Raw genomic sequence first — 19,770 nt, 5'->3', positions numbered from 1 at the left:
CTATACTTACACCAGACAAAATAGATTTCAAGACAAAAACTATAAGAAGAAACAAAAAAAGGTCACTATGTAATATAAAGAGGTCAATTCAGCAAGAGGATGTAACAATTGTAAATATATGCACCCGACACTGGAGCACCCAGATATATAAAGCAAATATTAGAGCTAAATAGAGAGACATAGACCCCAATAAAATAACAGCTGGAGACTTAAATACTTCACCTTCAACATTGAATATATCTTCCAGAAAGAAAATCATCAAAGAAACATCAGGCTTAATCTGCATTATAGATGAGATAGACCTAATAAATATTTATAGAACATTCATCCAGTGGCTACAGAATAAACATTTTTGTTCTCAGCACACGGGTAATTCTCAAAGATACATGATATGTTAGGTGACAAAACACATCTTACAATTTTTTAAATGGAAATAATATCAAGCATCTTCTCTGACCACAATGAAACAAAACTAGAAATCAATAACAAGAGCATTTTTGGAAACTACACAAACACATAGAAATTAACTTTTTTTCCATTTACCCCATCAATACTTGCTGGTGGTGCTTGTAGCTGCAGTGTTTACCCTAAGATAACTTTGCTGTGAAGTATTTTGCCTTTATTATTATTTTTGCATCTCTCTTGTATATTGACTTTGGAAACAAAAGATAACATTCTATTTATAGCATTCTGGTTTTGGTAGTGGTATTTTCATTTACAAAATATAACAATTCTCAATTGCTGAAAATGTCAAATCCTAGAAAGCGTAGCATCCCTCCAAGTGATGTTAACATCGTTCTTGAACAATTGTTGGCTGAAGATTCATTTGATGAATCTGATTTTTCCAAAATAGACAATTCTGATGATTCAGACTACTCTAACATTAGTTCTGTTTTGAAATAACTCCAAGAAGAGTTCTTATATTTTATTTTCACATTGAAAATCAGTCAGATTTGCTGCAGTCTCAAAAAGTATGTTTATGTAAAATTAAATGAGCAATGGCAGCAAGGTGCACTTAAAAAAAACAGGAACAGGGTTAAACAACATGTTACTAAACAACTAATGGGTCAATGAAGACATTAAGAAGGAAACTGAAAAATTTCTTGAAATAAAAATTATAATGAAAGCACAACATACTAAAACCTATGGAATACAGTGACAGCAGTAATAGGAGGGAAATGTATAGCTATCAGTGCTTACATCAAAAAAAAAACTTCAAATAAACAACCTAATGATGCAGGCAAGAGCTAAAAAAGCAAGAACAATCTAAACTCAAGATTAGTAAAAGAAAAGAAATAATAAAGATCAGAGCAGAAATAAACGAATTTGAAATGAAGAAAGCAATGCAAAAGATCAATTAAACAAAAGATTGATTTTTTAAAGATAAAGAAAATTGACAAACCTTTAGCCAGACTAAGAAAAATGAGAGAAGACCCAATTAAGTAAAATCAGAATTGAAAAAGGATACATTACAACTGATACCACAGAAATTCAAAGGATCTTTGGTAGCTGATAGGAGCAAGTGTATGTCAATAAATTAAAAAATCTAGAATAAATAAATAAATTCCTAGACACATACAATCTACCAAGATTGAACCATAAAGAAATCCAAAACCTGAACAGACCAATATGAAGTAATGAGATCAAAGCCATAATAAAAAGTCTCTCAGCAAAAAAAGCCTGGGACACAATGGCTTCATTGCTGACACCTACCAAACATTTAAAGAACTAATGCCAATCCTCCTCAAACTATTCTGAAAAGTAGAGGAGAAAGAAAGCCCTATAGGGCAATATCACAAATGAATCTTGATGCAAAAATTCTCAACAAAATACTACCAAACCAAATTCAACTACACATTTTGTAATCCCAGCACTTTGGGAGGCTGAGGCAGGCGGATGACCTGAGGTTGGGAATTCGACACCAGCCTGACCAACATGGAGAAATCCCGTCTCTACTAAAAATACAACAACAACAACAAAAATTAGCCAGGCATGGTGGCGTCTGCCTGTAATCCCAGCTACTCGGGAGGCTGAGGCAGGAGAATCACTTGAACCCAGGAGGCGGAGGTTGCGGTGAGCCGAGATCATGCCATTGCACTCTAGCCTGGGCAACAAGAGTGAAAATCCATCTCAAAACAAATAAACAAACAAACAAAAACTCATTCATTATGAGCAAGTGGGATTTATCCCAGGGATGTAAGGATGGTTCAACATATGCAAATCAATCAATGTGATACATTATATTAACAGAATGAAGGACAAAACCCATGTGAAAAATTAAGCATCAATTGAAATGACAAAAACTGGGTTTTGAAGAAACATACCTTAACAAAATAAAAGGGAACATATGACAGATCCATGACTAGTATCATACGGAATGGGGAAAAATGTAAAGCCTTTTCCCTAAGATCAGGAATATGAAAAAGATGCCTACTGTTATTCAACATAGTACTGAAAGTCCTAGATAGGGCCATCAGACCAGAGAAAGAAATAAAGGGAATCCACATTGACAAGGAAGAAGTCATATTATCCTTGTTTGCAGAGGATATGATGGTATACTTGAAAAAACCTAAACAACTCCACAAGAAAACTATTAGAACTGATAAACAAATCAGTAAAGAGTGCAAAATCAACGTACAAAAATCAGTAGCATTTCTATATGCCAACAGCAAACAATCTGAAAAAGAAATCAAGAAAGTAACACCATTTACAATAGCTACAAATAAAATAAAATGCCTAGGAATTAACCAAAGAAGTGATAAATCTCTACAATGAAAACTATATAATTGATGCAAGAAATTGAAGGGGACACCAAAAAATGGAAGGCTATTCCATGTTTATGGATTGGAAGAATCACTATTGTTAAAATGCCCATACTACCCAAAGCAATCTACAGATTTAATTGCAATCCCTACCAAAATACCAATGACATTCTTCAGAAACAGAAAAAAAAATGCTAAAATTTATATGGAGCCACAAAAGACCCAGAATAGCCAAAGCCATCATAAGCAAAAAAGAACAAAACTGGAGGAATCACATTACTTGACTTCAAATTATACAGAGGCTAGTAACCCAAATAACAGGGCACTAGCATAAAAACGGACACATGGACCAATGGGACAGAATAGAGAACCCCAAAATAAGTCCATACACCCACAGTGGGCTCTTTTTTCACAAAGGTGCTGATAAGGCTCTGTGTCCCCACCCAAATCTCATGTTGAATTATAATTCCTAATGTTGGGGGGAGGACCCTGTGGGAGGTGACTGAATCATGAGGGCGGACTTCCTCCTTGCTGTTCTCATGAGATCTGGTTGCTTCAAAGTGTATAGAATTTCCCCCTTGACTCTCTCACTCCTGACACCATGTGAAGATGTGCTTGCTTCTCTTTCACCCTTCCACCATGATTGTAAGTTTCCTGAGGTCTCCCCAATCATGCTTCCTGTACAGCCTGAGGAACAGTGAATCAATTAAACCTCTTCACTTCATAAATTACCAGGCTCAGGTATTCTTTAGAACAGTGTGAGAATGGACTAATACAGGTGCCAAGACCATACAGCAGGGAAAAGACAATCTCTTCAATAAATGGTGTTGGGAAAACTGGGTATACATATGCAAAGGAATGATACTAGATCTCTATCTCTCACCATATATAAAAATAGATTTGGAAGTATCTATTTAAAAAATGTAGAACAAAATTTCAAAACCTTTATCTCAAAAAATCTTCCATGTTAATTGGTTCTCCAATTTTTTTCTCACAGTAAGTAATAAATAGCTAAACGCACTATTAATTGTGTCTATTGAACATATAAAGCCAAATCAAGGCATTCTATTTCAGATCTCAACCCAAACTCTTCAATTCCAAACAATATATATTTATTGAGCACTTACTACATGCAAATTACTAGACTCAGCACTGGAGACATAGATGATTAAGATTTGTAAAATACAGATGCATGTAACTATCCAAAAATGCTGGTGACTGCTAATGTTGTACAGGTGCTTCATGGTGTTTATTTTATTTCATTTATTCTCTCACTTTTACCAGGTAGGTGTTATTGGTGTCCTCATTTTATAAATAGGGTATAACTGTGTCTAAGAGGTTCAGTAACTTGTACAGAGTCACAAAATTAGTTCATGGCAAGACTAATAGACGGCAGGATTGGGACTCTATCCCAGGTGTGTCTAACTTTAGTAAGAACAAAGTGACGTAGGACCACAGAGGAAAGAAAGTGTAAACACGTACTCGGAACTTCTGGGAAAGGTTTCTCAAAGGTGCCAACAGTTGGAGACTGGTTTTAAGTATATTCCCAAGAAGAGAATGAAGGTGGGTGAGATGTCAAGGAGAGAACACTCCATGAGCCAAAATGGAGAGGAATGAAGATACATAGCAGGTTCAGCAACCAGCAAGTGGCCCCAGGGACTACAATGTCGGTGGATCCACAGGGAGAGATGAGCAAGTTGGTCCTTATAGGAACACTTACTGTCATCAGTGACTCATGATGGGAGCCACTGACGACTTGCCATTTTAAGCCTAAATGAAACTAAAAACTGAAAAGTAGATCACGTAGAGCACACAAAATAGGCTAAAAAGTCTCAGAGTGCAGTACAACTCATACTATTAATTACTAGAGAAAATGGTCCAGGCCTTTTTTTCACTGAATGCAGAGTTTTGTTGGCCCCTGCTGAGAGCTTGACTACTAATAACATAGGCAAACCCCTAAACTCATCATAGGTATGAGGGACTCTTTCCAAAAGAAATGAAAATATCACTATGTTGATGATTGTCAACACCCATATCGATGTGCCATTAAATCTAGTTCCTAAATTATTATTTCCCAAACATTTCAAGGATAAGTTAGATACCCATTTTAAACTTAGTTGTTTCCACACTCTGTATCCTTAATTTAATTAAAAAATAGTCTCGGGGGGCCAGGAGCAGTGGCTCACGCCTGTAATCCTAGCAGTTTGGGAGGCTGAGGTGGGCAGATCATGAGGTCAGGAGATCGAGACCATTCTGGCTAACACAGTGAAACCCTATTCCTACTAAAAAAAATACAAAAAAATTAGCCAGGCATGGTGGCGGGCGCCTGTAGTCCCAGCTACTCGGGAGGCTGAGGCAGGAGAATGGTGTGAACCCGGGAGGCAGAACTTGCAGTGAGCCAAGATGGCACCACTGCACTCCAGCCTGGGTGACAGAGTGAGACGCCATCTCAAAAAAAAAAAAAAAAAAAAAAAGTCTCAGGGAAAACATGAACAAAGATTCCTTGACCATTGAATATTCTACTTAGTAATGCAAACTCTAATTGCAGTATACCAAAGAAATGAAATAAAATTTAAGTGTAAATGCCCATTGTGAGTAAACCATACAAAGTAGCTCAAACAAAATCTGTCCATCAGTTTTGTGACCTCCAACTTCTAACACTACTGAGGAAAAGAGAAACTAGTAAAAGAGCTAGTCTGAAAATCATTATACTTGAGTTACAACTTTGTGCTGGTCATTAACTGGCTATTGTTTCAGAAGGCAGGATTCAATTTCTCTGAGATTTAATTTCCTGATCTCTAAAATAAGGATCCACATTCAAAGCTCCTTTCCAGCAATAATAATCTATGATTGTGTAATTATTTGGCAGGGGGGAAGTGGCATGATAAAGACAGGAACTGAACAAGGTGTTTAGCACAAGTGGGCAGATTGCACCATGGTTCTTTACGCTGTTTCATTTTGAAGCAACAATGTAACTTATTCTTAGAATTATTTACAGTTCTTTTGTAGTATCAGCAACTGCTTCTTCTTATTTACTTGAATTCCTTTATTTAATGCTACTCAGGAACAGAGATACTTACAATGGCCTTCTCCAGGCAATAATTATTCAATTTCCTATTCCTTTTAAAATTCCTGGAGACCACATTAAAAAGCCACTTAGTTTCTATTCTGGGAGCTTTTCTGGAAGAGGAGGTACTGAAGACTGACATAAGGAAATATTTAAGACAGGAAAGGGTAGGTTATTGTATATTTTCCAAATTTCCTAGTCCTAGAGGGATCCTTGCTATATTCCCCAGCATTATCTGTTTCTTCCTGAGTTGTCCATCTTGGATGGACACAGCTACCAGTATATTCCTTTATGAGACTTTTCCTTCTAGCACTGACAGGGACAATTCCTTTACCTTTTATTTTAGCCAAGATAAGATGGGAATCTTCTAAAATAAAATCTTACTTAGAATATAAGCACAAATGATGTGTGTGCACACACACACAATCCATTTAAAAATAAACACAAAAACATAGAAACAAATGTCCACATATATTAAATATATACCAATATTAAATATATATCAATATGTTAAATATATAAATATCCAGACACTAGCCCCTGTCTTGCCTATTACAGCTTATTAAATATATACTATAATTTTGAAGCAAATTCATCATCCTTTCAACACTCAAGAGTCAACATCAGCCTTTGTTAATATTATTAATAGAATTATCTTTATGTGATCTGTAGCTCCTTTTCTATTTTTTTCTAGACTAGCAACTAGATCTGGTCATAGCAAATGGCCATGTATTTTAATGATGAAGCTATCATTATCCAGTTTCTTGATTCATGATCGATTCCTATCTGAATAAAAGCAAACTCTAGGTTATCTTGTTTTCCAGAATGGTGCTCTCCTGTTTCTAATTTTAATTTGAGACACTTACAGTCCTTCATCTACAGAGCCATTAGAATCAACTTACACTGAACTAAGTGAAGAGAAATACTCCTGTCTGGGTCCCTAGCTTGAGTGGGCTGCTGTAGACAGTGGAGTTGCCATCCTGGCAGTCCAAGGCAGGGGTTGGGATTCAAGTGTCTGTAATAATGGCTGGGCACCTACTCTTGTGCAATAGAAGATGGCAGAAGGATAAGACCCAATTAAGCACATTTAGAGATAGACGATAATTAAACACAGTTGGGACCAACTCCCCCTACCTTCAAAAACATAAAAATTTTAAAGTTAGGAGGAAACGTATGAGAATATGGTCATACTGGGAACAAGCAAAATGAATCCAAAATTATTGCTGTAGTCTGTCTTGGTATATCCATAATTTACCTTTTAGAACCAACAAAAGGCTGGTGCACAGTAGGGCACAGGTGGCTTAAGAGCTAGCAATGGGGTACTCCCCACTTTGGGCTGTCATGGACACAGGTCAAACCTCTCAGTCTGACTTTCAGTGCTCTCAGGGATCTGGTCTCAGTATACCTCTCCAATCCTATCTCTGGGTTTTCCCCTTACAGCTTGATTAAATGCTTGCCTTTCTGTCAGCTTATCCTTGATTTCATGATTTTGCTCAGGCTGTTTTTCCAGCTATAATGTTCATCTTGTGGTAACTCTATCTTCACATGATTTAGTCCAGTTTATCCCTCGTGGTGCTGATTCAAAGGCCACCTCCTGGATAAGCCGTCCTGCCCCTGCTAGTGAAAATGGGATTGAAATTTTGTATAATGGTTATTTATGTGCTTGTCTTATCCTGTTTACTAAAAAGTTAGCCCCAGAGCACAGGCTCTATAAAGGATTCAGCTGTCAGACCCCTGTGGAGAACCTTTATCCAGACCTTTATACAATGGCCTCAACAAATGTTGAGACAACATGGAAGTCATCTCAATCCATGATTTCTAGGGTAGCAAAGATTATAGCACAATTGATGTTGAGTGAGATCGTAATAAATTTAGTCCTGGTTTGGACTAAAAATGAAAAGTAGGAGAGAGGAATAGGCTAAGATAATCCCTAGATTTCTGGTTGGCATAATGAGATAAGTGGTGGTGTCATTAATAAAAAAGGGAACAGCCGGTTGCAGTGGCTCACGCCTGTAATCCCAGCACTTTGGGAGGCCGAGGCGGGTAGACCACAAGGTCAGGAGTTTCAGACCAGCCTGACAAAGATGGTGAAACCCCATCTCTACTGAAAAAAAAAAAAAATACAAAAATTAGCCCGTCACAGTGGTTGGCACCTGTAATCTCAGCTATTTGGGAAGCTGAGGCAGGAGAATCGCTTGAACCTGGGAGGTGGAGGTTGCAGTGAGCTGAGATCATGCCACTGCACTCTAGCCTGGGTGATAGAGTAAGACCCTGTCTCAAAAAAAAACAAATAAAATAAAATAAGAAAGGGAACAAATAACACATTTTAGATGGAATATCACAAGTTTAATTTTGGACACGTTGAGTTTGAAGTATCTTTCAGTCACATGGAGATGGGAATTGAAAATATAATTGTTAGTAAAGCAATGGGGATAGCATTCTTAAAGTCTCATGTGTTAAGGAAAAGCATACATGTTCCAAAGGGTGAATAATTCTCACCATGACATAGTCACAGCCATTAAAGAAAAATTATCTTGCCCAGAAGATAGAACATAAAATGGAGTCACGCATTGTGCCACATGGAAGGACCCTATTATTACTTCCTATTGATTTGTTTTCTCTTTTCATTGTTCTGTTTTGTAAAATCAAAATCCTATTTGAGCAAATTTACATTACATAAAGTCCCATACCTAATAAGGAATTGACAGCTTGGCCTGGGTTTTTTTTGTTTGTTTGTTTGTTTGTTTTTGAGACAGAGTCTCCCACTGTCGCCTGGGCTGGAGTGCAATAGCATGATCTGGGCTCACTGCAACCTCCGCCTCCCTGGTTCAAGTGATTCTCTTGCCTCAGCCTCCCAAGTAGCTGGGATTACAGGCGCCCACCACCATGCCTGAGTAATTTTTTGTATTTTTAGTAGAGAGGGGGTTTCACTATGTTGGCCATGCTGGTCTCGAACTCCTGACCTCGTGATCCACCCGCCTTGGCCTCCCAAAGTGCTGGGATTACAGGTGTGAGGCACCGCACCCAGCAGGTACTTTTAACATTGATTTGATAGTCAATTTTTAGTTTGATTTCCTTTGTTAATCCTTCCACATATGTCTCAAATACGCCTTATATTCTGGCCTGAAAACCATAGATGCCAGGACAAGTGGACTAGTTACAACAGCACCACAAACACAGCCAGTATTTTTGGTCTAAGAAACCAACATTAGTAAGAAAAAGGAGTTACTAAATCCTTTTTATTTCAACAAAATCATATGCAAAATATAACAATCTATAAATGTCAAAGGTAATTGCCACTAGCATGTTGAGAGTATCAAGTAAAATATTAAAGTTATTTTGCATTGTATATACAACACAAAGAAAATTTAAGATGATAACATGTTAATAATATGACTTTCAAAAAAAGGAAGTTTTAATTTGGAATTTGTTATCATTTAAGTAGATGCTGGGTTAGATATTTTCTTTATGAGGAATGACAATTATAGTTTAAATAGTATTTTTAGGCAAACATTCAAGACATATAAAAGAAGGAATTGTAGGAAGTGTTAAATATTCCATACAGGAGGTAGATGTGGTGGTTTGTGCCTGTAAGCTCAGCTACTCAGGAGGCTGATGCAGGAGGATCACTTGAGCCCAGAATTTTGAGGCCAGCCTGAGCAACAGTGAGACCCCGTCTCTAAAATAGAATGAAATAGAATAAAAAATATTCCATATAATGGCTATCCATCTGTTGCTTCAGCAGCTCAAAAATACCCGTCTGCTGTGGGGAAGAAATTTCAAAATGGTTAGCAGGCAGGACTCTGCCTCTCACATAGAAACTGGAAGTGAGCTAAGACCAAGTGTCTCTCACCACCTGTGTAGACCTGTAACCTACGTGTGGGCGATCAGATGGTCCAGTATGGAACCTAGAACCTCAAGGAAGCAACATAAAGCTCAAAGTCAGTTTACAAATATTTTGAGTGGGATGTGGCATTCAAGAAACTAGTGTCACGGCAGGCAATGTTAGAGGCAGGTGGGTGGTTTTCAGTGGCAGCTGTTTAGCTGATGATTCTGGAGGAAGGACAGTTGAAGCCCCCTGCTTTCATGACTAAACCTGGCTCTCTCCCATCCTCTCCATTCTCTGACCCATCCAACACTGTCCACTAAACTGCTTTACTTTTTAAGTGGGCTTTTATTGTTTTCGTCAAGAATTCTGAATAGCACATTTCAGTTACAAATGACTTTTATCTATTCCTATTAAATCAGATAGTCAACAGTTTAAAAATACTGGATTCATAAGAAAAATTTTATTTTAAATAATTTTATAACTAGAGTTTCTACCAATGTAGTCTGCCTTCTAACATTGTCAATTTTAACTCATGTGAAAAATGCTTTCCTGTTTTTCGAGGAGTGTATTACGACATGGTCTTAATTTTTCAGAATAGTTGAATAAGTTAGAAAAGTGATGTGTTTTATATTCAGGTCTTGACTGAAAATAGAAAGTTCTCATATCCATTCCACAGTATCTCCCAATACTCCACTTCCTCCCAACAAGGAAGTTTATAAAGTATTCAGTTTGTATTCAATTTATATTAGGACAGTTTTCTTTAAAGCTGAATCTTTAATTTTAAAAAAATTATCCTGCCAAGCACATACCTCAATTCAATTCTAAAGGATAATATCATGTACAAAAAGAAAAATGTCAGCTTTGAGTTAGCTATGTAGATTTAATACAATCAGATTTTTTGATCCATTTTACCACATCAGAAACTGTGACAAATCAAGTTATTTTTCATGATCTTCAAGAAGACAGCTTTTGTTTAATGTGTTACCAGCGGCATAACAAAGCCTCTTTTCTTTTGCCTGAGTAAGTCTGACACTTTGGGACTAGTGTGAATATGCATGCTGAGGGCAGGAAAATCTTTCCTCCTCCTTTGAACTAAGATCCATGGTCAAAAGAGTGTTGTGGGTAAAAATTCAAGTTCAACTCCCACCTCTTCCAAACATATGTTTGTAAAAAACAAAATACTTCTTACATTTTAAAAAATAAAATTAAAAAGACAAAGATATTTTCTAAAACAAGATGAGCATTAGAGTGGACCTAACAGAGCAAACAAGAACACCAGGTAAGAGGGCAGAAACTATAGGCTGATTCGAAGTCAGGCACCAAAAACGGGAAAAAGAGGCCTGGAGAGTAAAGGAACTAAAACACACATTCACAATGAAGGTCTTGACCGAGATGTGGTGGGAAGAATGGGGCTGAGGGTGGGGTTCTTTGCCTGGGAAAAAGACTGAAAAATCTCTGCCGCTTCTTCTTTTTATACAGAGCCAGGTGCTTGAGATGGCAGGATGGAGAGACAGAAGATCTACTTCTCACTGGCTCAGTAACTAGATCTGCAGTTTCCTTCAAATCACGATGGGCCCTGGGGAATCTTGAAACCAGTAATGGCAAAGGCAAAACCCTCCAGATAGACAGAATGCAGAAGGAAAGAAAAATCAAAATAGAAAACCTCCCACTCAAGATGAGAAAGCAAACGAAAGTTCTGAACTCTAGACTAAGGAAACCAAATATTAAATAAACAAATGAACTCAATAATCAGGACAATTCACCTGTGCTGAAATGCAAATCTGAGAGTTACTGTTAAAAAGTATGTTTAAGATCAAAGAGAAGAAAAATGGAATTACTTTCCCCCAAAAGAAAAAATGAATAGCCAGATATGAAAAGTCAGATATGAAAAGAGTGGTTAACAAAAAAACCACTCACCAAGTAAGAAATTACAGAAATGAAAAATATAGATGTTGATGTATAATAGATATCAGCATGAAAAAAATATTGGTATACAAGATATCTAGACTAGGCCCAGTTCTATGAGAAAATTAGTGAACTGGAAAACAATTTTGAAGAATTCATTCAGACTGTAGCAGAGATTGATAAATGAGCGACAAACATGACAGAGAAATTGCAAGACAGGTGAGGTAAAATAGGAAGTTCCAACATTTATGTCTCAGGAATAAAAAGTGAAAAGAATGAGAGAGGATCAATACTTAAAATAACAACTGAAAAATTTCCATAACTGAGTATATCATGAATTCTCATACTGAAAGCATATTCTCAATTTTTAACAGGATAAACAAGACTACATCTTGTGTCTCAGAATTAGAAAGTGTTGGGCATAACACTGTGCCCAATAATCACTGAAACTTACAGCACAAGCATGACAATCTAATGACAATCTAAATGCTGTGTAGTGCAGCCATTCTTATGATGCTTGAACACTGGGAGACAATTACTCATGGGTCTCTCAAATTTCTGCCTGTCTTATATTAGCTTTTGTTCCAGACTGTATTTTCAATAATGTTTGTATAGCAAACAGCCTTAGAAATTAAAAATACTGTCTCCCTCTAGGACAGATGGAAGTTTTATTTGGTGTCCAGGATGGTAAAGTAATGCTTCCTCCAAGGCAAAATTTGGGCAAGCATGCAAGCAGCCCCTTTAAAAGATTGTAGTTTCCCAAGTTCAGGGTTTCCCAGTTATGAGGCAAGCCAAGTGTGGACACAACATCCATCTATTCCACATTTCCCCTAGGACTGTAGCGGGCAAGGAGAACCAATGTGAACATAAACTCATGCTGTCAGCTTGGCAATGAGTAGTAAAGTCCTTTGTCTCTCATCCATGAATCTTGTGTCTTCTACTAGCATTCATGAAACTGTGGCAGGTCAAATTGTTAGCTTGCAAGTAGGGCAATATCTCAGATCCTTCACAGTTCTTGACATTGAACCTCCTACACAATGTGAATACACCTCAATTTCTGTTTATTTTGATTATTTGTTGTCTATTTTGGGAAGAATGAGGTTGCAGCAGATTATGAAACTACATTTACACAAAGATAAAAAGATGGGCATGATTATCTCCTCATTACAAACTACACATCTGCTTCTTTCTTTTTGTCACCTAATTCTTCCTCATTAAAGGTATATCAGGTCTGTCTCTGCAGCAAAGCTGTAAACTCAAACAGGCATGGATTATTATCTCCCAAGATCATCCACAATCATTAGTTCATTTACTCCTGTGAATTAAAGCTTGGGCTTTAAGATCAGAATCTGAATCCTTGCTAAGTCATTTATTTCCTGTGCAGCCTTGTGCAAGTTAATTAACCTCTGCCAACTTCAATTTTTTTCAGCTGTGAAAATGGGTTATCATAAAATATTTTCCTCAGATTTGTTGTAAAATCACATGAGATAACATAATACAGTCCTAACATAAAATCTGGCACATAGCAGGCATTAAACAAATGGGAACTAAATGTGTACATTCACAACAGGAATTCGAATAAGTAATGTCCTATTCTCTTCTTCCAACTCCTTAAATAGTGATATGCTCCTGGGATGAAACAAATATGATTCTCAAGAATAAAGTGAAATTATAAATTTAACTTTAATAATTTTTTGATTTAATAGTACCATCTATAGGAATTTATCTTAAGAAAACAGTAAGAGATTAATGTACAACTCTGTTCATTACACAGTTACTTGATAGAGTAAAAACAGTAACGGCCAAAAAGTATGGAATTATTTAAATTAATCATTAAATTGTCAGGCAAGGGAATGTTATCTAGCCATTAAAATTTTGTGTTAGAAGAATGTTTAATTATATGGATATTCACTATTCAGTGAAAGTAGACAGTCTCTGGGACACATATAATACTATTACAATTTTGTTTTAAAAATGTTTAAAAATGTCTGGCTGGGCACAGTGGCTCATGCCTGTAATTTTAGCCTTTTGGGAAGCTGAGACAGGTGGATCACTTGAGCTCAGGAATTCAAGACCAGCCTGGGCAACATGGCAGAACCCCGTCTATACTAAAAATACAAAAATTAGCCAGGCATGGTGGTGCATACCTATAGTCCCAGCTACTTGGGGGGTCTGAAGAAAGAGGATCACTTGAACCCTGGAGGTTGAGGCTACAGTGATCAGAGATGGTGCCACTGCACTCCAGCCTGGGTGACAAAGTGAGACCCTGTCTCAAAAAAAAAAAAAAGTATACCCAAAAAGAAGATATTAAAAGGTTACAGATTAAAATGTTATACTTGATTAATTTTCCATTGTATATTTTTCTGTGACTTTTAAATTTGCTGAAATAAACTTATATACTGTTTAAAATCCCAATAGGATGTACAAAGATATTTAAAATGATCTTAAATATAATTTAACCAGGGAAAATGAACAAATAATAGTGCCAAAAGGTCTTTCAAGTTTTATGTTTTTTTAATCCCAAATCTAAGATATCTTACTTTATAGAAAAGCAGAAAATACAAGAAAACATATACCAACACAAAAATGATCTTTTGAAGTTTACATTCTTTGTTCTTAAAACCTGTTTAAAAAGTGCTGCCTGTCACGTCTGTAATGCCAGCACTTTGGGAGGCCAAGGTGGGCGGATCACAAGGTCAGGAGATCGAGACCATACTGGCTAACACAGTGAAACCCCGTTTCTACTAAAAATACAAAAAATTAGCCAGGTGTGGTGGCAGGGGCCTGTAGTCCCAGCTACTTGGGAAGCTGAGGCAGGAGAATCACTTGAACCCAGAAGGTGGAGGTTGCGGTGAGCCGAGATCGTGCCTCTGTACTCCAGCCTGAGCGACAGAGTGAGACTCCGTTTCAAAAAAAATAAAAGTGTTGCCGGTAATTTTACTAATATTGAGATGCAATTCAACAGGTGACATTCACTTTTCATGTAAGTCCCCATTACCTCCAAATTTTATTCAGCTTAAAAACTAATGTATTATTAAACTATTCAAAATCTTTCAATAATCTCTGGATTTTGGAATCAAGATATTATTTGATTACCTGGCCTTTTCTGTGCCTCCCATGCATTGATGGATGCCAATGAATTCCATTAATTGTTTTTGTAACATCACATCTTTGCCCTCAATTTGAGTAATGAATTTATGTTGTAAAAGATCTGACACTGTTGGACGCTTTTCATAATCTTTAGTCAAGCACCTGCACTGGCAAAAAAGAACATGCAATTGTTAGATAAGTTAGAGTTTTGAAACTATTTTTCATATTCCTAAAAATTAATCTAACACACAAGAGTGATGCTCCTCACAAATGCTCAGCCCAAGCTTAAAATATATTAATTGCAATTTTTAATCTCTCAAAAATAGCAAACTGCAATGTGATGAAATGTTTGTGAAAGTGCACACATCTGTGAGTGATTAAGCTGCAGTGATACCAACTTTCAACTAAATACCACTTCTGTCCTCTCCCAGCAAGGATTATTGCATAGTGATAATTAAAATGTCTCCACTGCAAAGTCTCCTTTACAAGTCAGTAGCTGCAGATAAACGACAATGAAGTCATTATAGTTTAATGCTTATCTAAAAAAAAAAACAAACAATGCAGTTTCCCTTCATAAATGCTTTTAAAGGCTTCTCAATTGATCTGTTTCTTTCTATGTGATAAAACTGGTAACCCAATTGAGAAGGCCACTCAGCTAAGGATGTTGAAATTCCATGTCAATAGGTATTTTTTGAGGTCATACAGCAGATGTACTAATGCATGTTGTACCTCTTGATAGGTTCAACCAGAGCATATTCTTGAGAAAGGACAGGGCTAGTGAGAGCACCTGAAACAACAGCACAGGAGGAGCATTTGAACAAACGTAGAATGTTTAACCAGCTGTGACAGCTGACTTTGAATATTTAAAAGAAGGACTCAAGTAGTTTTCAGTGGTCACAAGGGGTAAAAGACCCAGAACTGGTTGGTGGAATCAAGAGAGAAACAGCTTTCAGGTCAGTCTAAGGAAGAACTTTTCAAGAGTGAGGCTTATCAAAGTAGAATGAGCTGAACTGGGAAATATTATTTTGACTGGAGATATTTAAGTATTGATTGGGCAGTCACTGAGTGCACATGTTTGAGAAGGATTTAACCTCTGGATATAAACTTGGGCTGTACAACTTTCCAAGACCCCTTTAACCCTGCAATTCACAGAGTCTACAATTATGAGAAAATTGGGCTGTCATTTGGGGATATTAAAAAACAAGAAAAAAGCATAAAAAGATGAAACTCATGCCTTGGCTTAAGCAGCGCCATTTCTAATAGGTATTATAGTAATTAGGCAATTTATTTCATTGAGCTTAACCAAAAATATATTTCCCAGGAATGCTAAAATATGCTAAGGAATAAGAATGCCAATGTCTAAAAAATAAGAACAAGTGCTCTTAGTTTTCCTCTAGTTTAACAGAATGCATTAATTTCTGACATCTGTAGTAATTGTATGTATGTATTCAGAAGAGTCACATATGAAATTATTTTATTCATGTAAAACTTTATCAACTCGTTAATGTGTACTAGGCACTCTGCTAGACTCTGGAGTTACAGTGACAAGTAAGGCACGTTCAGTGCCCTAGAGTTGCTTACTGTCTAGTTAAAGAGAAAGATGTCAAAACAGGTAAGCTAAATACAATTGGCAATGTTAATAGAGGAAGAGAAACCAAACCAATAGCAACCAGGACAGAATACTAACTGCTTGGCAGAAACCAGGAAATGTTTCTCAGAGGGGAAACTGCAAGAAATACATTAGACACTAAGTTCCATTGAGGATTTGTGTGGAAGCATCTACAGTTCCATAAGCAAAGGAGAAATATGATCCTTTTCAGACAAGCAAATGTGAAGGGAATTCATTACAACCAGGCCTGCCTTAGAACAGGTCCTGAAGGGAGTGCTAAATATGGAAAGCAAAGGCCATGACTGGCCACTACAAAAACACAGTTAGGTACATAGACCAGTGGCACCATAAGCAGCCACACAAACAAGTCTGCATAACAACCAGCTAACAACATGATGACAGGATCAAATCCACACATGCCAATACTAACATTGAATGTAAACAGGCTAAATGCCCCAATTAAAAGGCACAGACGATAAAGTTGGATAAAGAAGCGAAACCTAATAGTATGTTGAGACCCATCTCATATGAAATGACACTCATAGGCAAAACACAGGTGAACAGAAGAACATGTCCATTGATTATAAAGGGTCCACAGAAGCATAGCTATTGATAAGTGAATAAACATGACGCTAAGGCCATTATCTGAGCAATGATAAATTCGCCCAACATTTAAAAGACACTATAGGTGCTTCCTTTGAAGAAAATAATAGAAATCTCTGGGGCCATTTAACAGATAAGAAGAAATAGGAGGAGATTTAGTTATAGCAGGAGGGAATTTCTTTGGTTTTTTAAAACACTTTTTACTCACTTGCTTATGAAGTCATTGAATTCTGCTGACCATAGCTCAGGCTGCCTTAGTTTTGGGGGTGGATTCCTAGAAAAATAAGGATCAGTGTTGGATTCTGCGTATTGGTCAGTCAGTGCAAAATGAGATAGACTAATGCAATCACAGGTTCTGCCAGTTGTAATCAAGGATTCCATCTTTTTCCAATTCTAAGACAGATAAATCATTACCTTTCTTTATACAAAAATGACACAATCTTTGTTTCTCTGAAAGCACTTAACATATGACCTGATTTTTCCAACTACTAATTTTTTTCTTTTAAAGAGTCTTCTTGCTTTTACCTAGCTCTAGGGGGAAACATCAATACTTAACAGAACAGAAACAATAGATGCAGGGGAAAAGGTTTCTTTTTCCTATGAGTCCCAATGAAGTCTCTGAGGAACATCCAGGGAACACAGAAGTGGCCTGTTTGGAATATGAAGGAAAGCGTGCCAGGGAGTGGCACAGCAGAATGCCCTTATGAGTTGTTCTGTTGTTACTGGACACACAGCAGGAAACATGTTACAAAGTGTTAAGGAACTGAAAAATATTATTAGCGATAAAGCTGTGAATACAGCTTTAACAATTTTATTAATTCCTTTCAGTTTAAACTGAACAAATATATTTTTTGGCACATTCGTTGAATACAAAGGAACATCACTTGAAAATGAGGCTGATCTAACTCTGCAATCAAGCAACATTGATCAACCATGATAGTCGAATTTGCTGAAGTGCTGCTTTATGTTAATTCTAACAGCTCTTTGTTTTCATTAGCGAAATGGAAATACTTTGTCTTCAGTTCTGCATTACTCCTTAAATAGCTTATAATGAAATTAATGTACAGTTTGTACAGGCTCATTAAAGAAAAGTGCAGCTACTCATCTACTCCAGATCACGACTAAGCTCATTTCACAATCCTGAGGACAATTTGAAGATTGCTGATTTGCACATTAAAAGAAGTAATTCTTTTCTGCAGAAATGTTGTTTTGTTTCTTGTCCTCCTAAAAATGTCCTTTTATGAGATTTATTGGCTTGCTTTGAATAACAAAGTGTGGATTATTTCGGAACACTCAGAACTGGGTAGCTTTTCAGATCCTCTTTTTCTCCATATTACCATAGTCAGTATTCTTGGAAGTCCACTGGTGGTAGACATAATTAAGAAATAACCAAGATGATGCAGTTCCTAGAATTACTTTGCACATTGCCTGTTACCTAAGTACAATATCTATCAACAGTGTCATCCTTCCTTCATGTGGCATTATCACCAAGAGTAATAACATCAGACTAAATATGATGGTTTAATCCACAATTAAAGCAGCTAAGGCAGTACACAACTTCACCTTACATACTGAATGACAATAGGAGTTAGAAACTACAGATTTTTTTCCTGCTTTCTTCAAAATTAATGAAATGTCTTGGATTTAGTATACAGAAGGTTTTTCATTATTTTCTGTAATGTTGTTTCTCCACTTACAAAATAAGCAGTATGTAAAGGATGATATATAGCCAAGGTATTATAATTTGGAACATACAGATAGGACAAGAAATTCAAAGGCAAAAATGAATTCAAACGTTTTGGTCTTATAATAATTTAGTTAGATGCCAAATATTCTAATGTTTCGGATCCCTGTCATCACAGGCTCTGGGTGTGCACTGCATTATAATTAAGGCAAAATCCTTAAAAATATATTCAAAAATAACACCTTTAATAATTATAGGCAGTCTTTTCACATTAGTTATCTGAAACATCTAGGGACTAACTACCACTCATAGAAAATAGTATTTAAAGAAATTAGTTAATAGGATAGTAGGGGAAAATCTGTTGATACACACATGAAGGGGTGGGGGGTACATAAATAGTCAAGTGCTTTCATGGCACCAAAAGAAGTTATTCTTCTAAATTTATTGTTTTATATTAACATATTCAAAATATTAACATGTTTAAAATCATTATTTTCTGGATAAATTTTATATATAATTTTCTTAATAATATTATTTTAAAGTTCTGAACGAAGGGAAATCTTAGCAAGTAGTAAAATATTACTAGATTGGTAGGTAAAGCAAAGCAAAACACTTGCACAGGCTATGGACTCTGATGCCTCACTGACTCATTGAGGAATTGAAAAAGAGTGAGAGGAACCGCTATTTTCTGAGATCAAATCCTAGCAAAAGAGAGAAAGACACACTGTATCAAGAGAAAGCTCTTTTACTTAGACCAGGGAAATGCAACTACTGAACAAATACAATGTCTCAGAAGAAGCAGAATAATATTCCAGGCTCTTCTGCTCCCAACTTGTTGGAATGTATCTGAACATCTCCATGAAGAGCATGATGAACACTCAGTGGCTGGAGGAAGAAAAACAGGCTGCAGATACTGGACCCAATGTTAGTCATCTGACCTTGGTATTTTGAAGAGTGCTCTCATGGGATGCAGGTCAGCTAGTGGAGGATCTCCATCACCCAACTCAATGGCCGTTATACCCAGGGACCAAGTGTCACATCTGGCATCATAAGTGGTATCCAATTGCTGTTCACACGCAATCACCTAGTAGAAAACCACACCACCAAAAGGTGAACTTTGTGACCTTAACAAGCATGTAATAAAATACTTAGAACAAAGCATTAAGTATTTAAACTGGTGAAGTTTGACCGCTATAAGAAAAGACGAAGGCAGTAACTTAG

At 36.7% G+C, this 19,770-nt stretch overlaps 1 protein-coding gene across 1 annotated transcript in view; it reads right to left on the bottom strand.

The window, feature by feature from the left end:
* The window catches only part of MYO3A (myosin IIIA), a 266,360-nt gene that overhangs the window by 166,893 nt on the left and 79,697 nt on the right, over positions 1-19,770 (bottom strand). The window contains exons 8-10 of the mRNA XM_050804485.1: positions 19,488-19,633; positions 17,074-17,139; positions 14,660-14,815 (exon numbers count right to left, since the gene is read on the bottom strand). Of these exons, the coding sequence (XP_050660442.1) occupies positions 14,660-14,815; positions 17,074-17,139; positions 19,488-19,633 (368 nt within the window). The remainder of the gene's footprint in view (positions 1-14,659; positions 14,816-17,073; positions 17,140-19,487; positions 19,634-19,770) is intronic.

The sequence above is a fragment of the Macaca thibetana genome, chromosome 9 (assembly GCF_024542745.1).
Source record: "Macaca thibetana thibetana isolate TM-01 chromosome 9, ASM2454274v1, whole genome shotgun sequence".
Classification (NCBI taxonomy): Eukaryota; Metazoa; Chordata; class Mammalia; order Primates; family Cercopithecidae; genus Macaca; species Macaca thibetana.
Note: the sequence above shows the minus strand (reverse complement) of the source record. Positions and strands in the feature narration are given on the sequence as shown.